This window comes from Phanerochaete carnosa, assembly GCF_000300595.1.
Source record: "Phanerochaete carnosa HHB-10118-sp unplaced genomic scaffold PHACAscaffold_329, whole genome shotgun sequence".
Taxonomy (NCBI): Eukaryota; Fungi; Basidiomycota; class Agaricomycetes; order Polyporales; family Phanerochaetaceae; genus Phanerochaete; species Phanerochaete carnosa.
In genome coordinates, this window is record NW_006767956.1 from 1 (window position 1) to 4,199 (window position 4,199).

At 52.7% G+C, this 4,199-nt stretch overlaps 2 protein-coding genes across 2 annotated transcripts; both read left to right on the forward strand.

The window, feature by feature from the left end:
* Nucleotides 1-1,410: 1,410 nt before the first annotated feature.
* Nucleotides 1,411-1,914, forward strand: PHACADRAFT_189085 (uncharacterized protein). The gene has a single exon (XM_007402670.1). It carries the CDS (start codon nucleotides 1,454-1,456, stop codon nucleotides 1,904-1,906), a length of 453 nt encoding a protein of 150 aa, XP_007402732.1. The 5' UTR covers nucleotides 1,411-1,453; the 3' UTR covers nucleotides 1,907-1,914.
* Nucleotides 1,915-2,524: 610 nt separating this feature from the next.
* Nucleotides 2,525-4,172, forward strand: PHACADRAFT_202488 (uncharacterized protein; the record flags this gene model as incomplete). The annotated part of the gene is made up of 3 exons (XM_007402671.1): nucleotides 2,525-2,814; nucleotides 2,885-3,872; nucleotides 3,930-4,172. Coding segments are annotated over 3 exons (1,521 nt in total), but the record flags the coding sequence as incomplete, so codon positions are not given.
* Nucleotides 4,173-4,199: the final 27 nt, after the last annotated feature.

Genomic DNA, 4,199 nt, shown 5'->3' on the forward strand with positions numbered 1-4,199 from the left:
CCTCGCGATGTGCCACCCCCAACTGAAGCATCTAGGCATTCTCTGGATGTTGGATAACTGCCTAACTATTCCCCACATTAGAGTCTTTCCGGGTGATCGTAGGCCACGAGGTGCTTCCTCGGCAGAGCTTGTCGTGCTCCTGGAGCGAACTTAACAGTGTGGCCGTCACAACTCTCGCGATCCACGACCTATCTACCAAGTCAAATTTAATTGACAGCTTCTGCCACAGTGTGAAATATACGTTTCCCAATCTGCGCGTCCTGCGCCTCGAAGGAATCCGTCCCGCGAGTCTACGACTTCATTCGCCGACACGGCACCCTGCGCGAAGTCGCAGCGAGCTTTGAGCTAGGACATCATAGGTTGCTTCGCTTGGAGGCCTTGATCAAGTTGTTTCAAGGGAGAGTACATACAGGGAACTGGGTATATTCAAAACACGAACCGCACCTCGTTCTGGATCAGCCTAGCTTCGATGAGTATGCTGTCGGCTGCCCAATTCCTCCTGACTTCGATTTTAGCTGGGGAGCCTTCTATGATTTCAAGTTCTCACGCGTACCCCTGCCAAATGGCGAAATCACCGATCCTCAGAAGCCCCGCTACAAATGTATTGGACTGGCGATTCAATTCTTTGAAATAGTTTGTGTTTAAAGAATCTTTACACTGATCTAATCGTACCGCTTGCTATCGATGTGCGCGCCCAGACAGCGCCAGGGCTCCTACCCGCAGCGCGGGAAATGTCCAGCGGACACCCAACCGGAAGAGGTCTCGGTCGCGCTGCCACTGGCGTGAGTGGCGAATGGCGCGTGCCGAGTGGGACCCCTCTTCGAGGAGTACGCAGAACGCGGGACAGTTAGGGGTGCAGCGCACCTCTTCTCGTCTCTCATCTCGGCTACTCTAAGGTTGGTTCTCTTAAGCTTGCACAGCGTGCATCTTTTCTCGTCTCTCATCTCGGCTATCTTATAGGCTTATTTGGCTTTCCCTCCTTCCCTCCCTTGTTTTTGTTTTATGGTCGTGTCTTCGTCACTCTGTTGTAACTCTACTGTTGGTGCGTTTGTCTGTACTGTCCTCCGCTGCCCCACCATCGTCGCGCGACGCGCGTGGACGCCTACGGAATTGACTTAAGGCTGTCCTCCCGGGGACGGCCGGATTGCGTGATTACGTGTAAACTCCGTATTTGACATTGCAAACTCGCAGCGCGAGTTCCTCTCACATCTTCAGGTGAGACGGCAGCGATTAGACAACGATATCGAGCATTTAACTGCGCAGCTGCCGCCCGACGTTACTGCGTTTTTAGGCGAGATACCTGAGTGTCTTTTGGACGTTCAAGAATTACGTCTCTCGTTCGCTATCAAGCAAGATCCTCTGTTTCCTTTCGACAATGTCATGCCAGTGAGTAGCCTTGGGTCTTTGTTGTTACCGCCAATCCCCGTCCCCATAGGGCTCGATCGCAAAACAAATGAAGAATTGGCCAAACATACGAAAGTTGACGCTACATTGGCTATTTGACGGTGCCTACTGGCAGTGCAAGCACGTCAATGATCGCTGGGAGCGCGAGAATGATGAGCTTTGCGAGTTATGCGATTGCATAGATATTCCTTTCCTCGACTGGCTGACACCTCCTTTCTACTGCAAAACCGGCGGGGCGATGTCCCTTTCTTGCCTGCATAGCGAATACGCTCTTGACGACACCATACGGACTGTTTTGTGCCTGGACGATAGTGCTCCACTGGATACGGACGATCCGAATCTGCTTTTCTGGGCACGGGAAGCACGGAATTACCCCTTGGTTGTCAGGGTCGTGCGCCAACTGGCAAAGGCGAATCTCGCCCTCGAAGGGTACGAATGGTTCGTCACCGAGGATGCGGATTCCAAAGGCAGACGTCGTTCTATGGAAATGGCGTATCTCTAGGCATCCCGATGGCTCTGTGAGGAGCGTAAACGGACATTTGTGGTGGACTGGATGTCCTCGAGGCGACCCGCCGGCGTTCTTGGTGCTTGTTGGTCAGGAACTCGAACATACTATCCGGGATGCCGAAGGTCGCTGGCGGTACTAAGAGTCTCGTCCGCAATTATCTTGGCCCGGGATTTGAAGCTTGTAAGGTGTGTAATGTCACCTTCGTTACGAGCCGTCGCTGCCTCGATAGACTTGAAGGGATTGCCTCGGAGGACGAGGGCTTAAATGACAAAATCAAATGAGAACGATGTTTACTCGCTATTGTTCCTGCTCTCTTTCTCGTACTTACGCGGGATGCTGAAGGATGCTTCTGACAAACTGAGACATGAGCAAGCAATGTACAGTGTGTTTCCGCATCAACGTGTATTGTAGTTACAGACGGGAGACACTGATGAGTTGTGTCGGGTCCCGGCCCTCAAAGCTTCAAGCTTTGGGCCTTCAGGTGCTACCGCTGGCGTCTCGTTGTTCTTCCGCGAATCTCAACGTACGGGGGATAACTTAATAGCAACCGGTCGTAGTCAGTGCGCATCACTTCGTCATGTTAAGCTATCTTCTAAGCAGCAGGGCAGCAAGATGCAACAGCGAGGGTTCAATGACCTTCCGAATGAGTTGATCCACGAAGTCTTCGAGTACGTGGACGTGGCACGGCCCAAGTACCCACCGAAGAACAGGGCGGAAGATGTATTTTATATTCTTGCACGCCTCAGTCGTCGCATGAAACCAATAGCGCTGACTTTTGCAAGGCGGCATCGATACTTCAAGAATATCGACGAGTTTGAAGACTTTCAGCAAGAGATAGATGCTTGGAGCTCCAGGAATCATGTTGAAGAAGTGGGAGAATGTGAAAACTTCAAGGTGACAAAGTATGCTCCCATCCCTTTTCAACATCCTCGTTATTGTTCGTTCACAACTCATGTCGGTATCCGAACCTAGGACTATCTGTATTGGCCGTGTTCCATACCTTTACGGCCTGTACACGTTCGATCGCTACTACGACAAGTTCTTTTTCAGCTGGGACTGGTTCCAATGGCCTAATCTTGTCTCATTCGAATGTGTTGATGCCGTGACAACTCCTGGATACAACTTTGAGGCTCTTTCCGCGTCCTCTTCCGGGCTGCGAAACCTCGTCTTGCTCTGGCGATGCAACCTGCTATTCCCAGAAATCGGCCCCTTCCCCAAACTGAAGACACTACGGCTGTTCATGGTAGATGTAGACAGGAACGGCACTCTTCGTCCGTCGCCACCTATTGGGACCTATGGCAGCCTTCGCACGCTGGCGATCCACGAGCTATACTCCTTCGAGGCCATTGAACGCTGCTGTCGCGGACTCTCATTTCCCAACCTGCGCGTCCTGAAGCTAACATACGTCGAAGGTCAACCATCAATAATTTACGACTTTGTCCAACGCCACTCTACACTCCTCGAAGTGAATATATGCTTCTCAAATACATGGGACGAGGCTTCGCCGTTGCGACTCGAGGCTCTGCTCAAACTCATCGACGGTACAGGCACATGGGTTAGACCGAGCGAAGGCAGCAGACTCCCGGTGGACCAGCCTTCCCTCAAGGACGTGGACGCGCAGTCGCCTACTAGGCCCCCGTCCTGGAAGGAGTCGTATGGTGTTTTCTATGAATTCGCATTCTCCCGTCGCCCGTTGTCTCCAGAGGCATCCCGCTGGCGGTCGTCCACCGGTTCTCCGCACGCAAGATTCAAGTGCACTGCCTTTGCGGTCAACTGGATTTGGCCCGGCGTCAACGAGGCCGCACACGCCCAACCTCGAACGGAGCATGTACTCACGGATCCCGTCGAGTTTGTTTGTAATCCGCCACACTTCCAAGACCACTTCTGGAGCGATGTACAGCAGCTTCGGCTCGCTTCGGAGTTGATGAGGAATCGAGAGATAGACTACCACGGCATAATGGTAAGTGTTCTTTGTCTGTGGTGGGTGTTTTCACACTCACGAGAAGCGCATTAATAGCGTCTGATTGCGGAAAGCCTTAGCCTCAAATGGCCCAGGCTACGCTGTCTGGCGGTGTATTGGCCCAAAGACGAGTGCCTTTGGCATCTCCCCCATTCTGACGAGCCGGAAGACTCCACCGCGTGTCGCAAGAACGCAACGCTGTTCCTTGAAAAGGTTTTCCCGCCTGCCTTCGAGTTTCTCGGAACTCGACCTATATACCCGCGCGAGGAGGATCCTCGTCTTGAAGACGCAGTGAAAGAGGTTCTGCAGCTCCGAAGGACGCCGATC

Excerpts from the sequence above, each read along its gene's own strand:
- PHACADRAFT_189085 (XM_007402670.1), top strand. The coding sequence starts at position 1,454 with ATGAAGAATTGGCCAAACATACGAAAGTTGACGCTACATTGGCTATTT.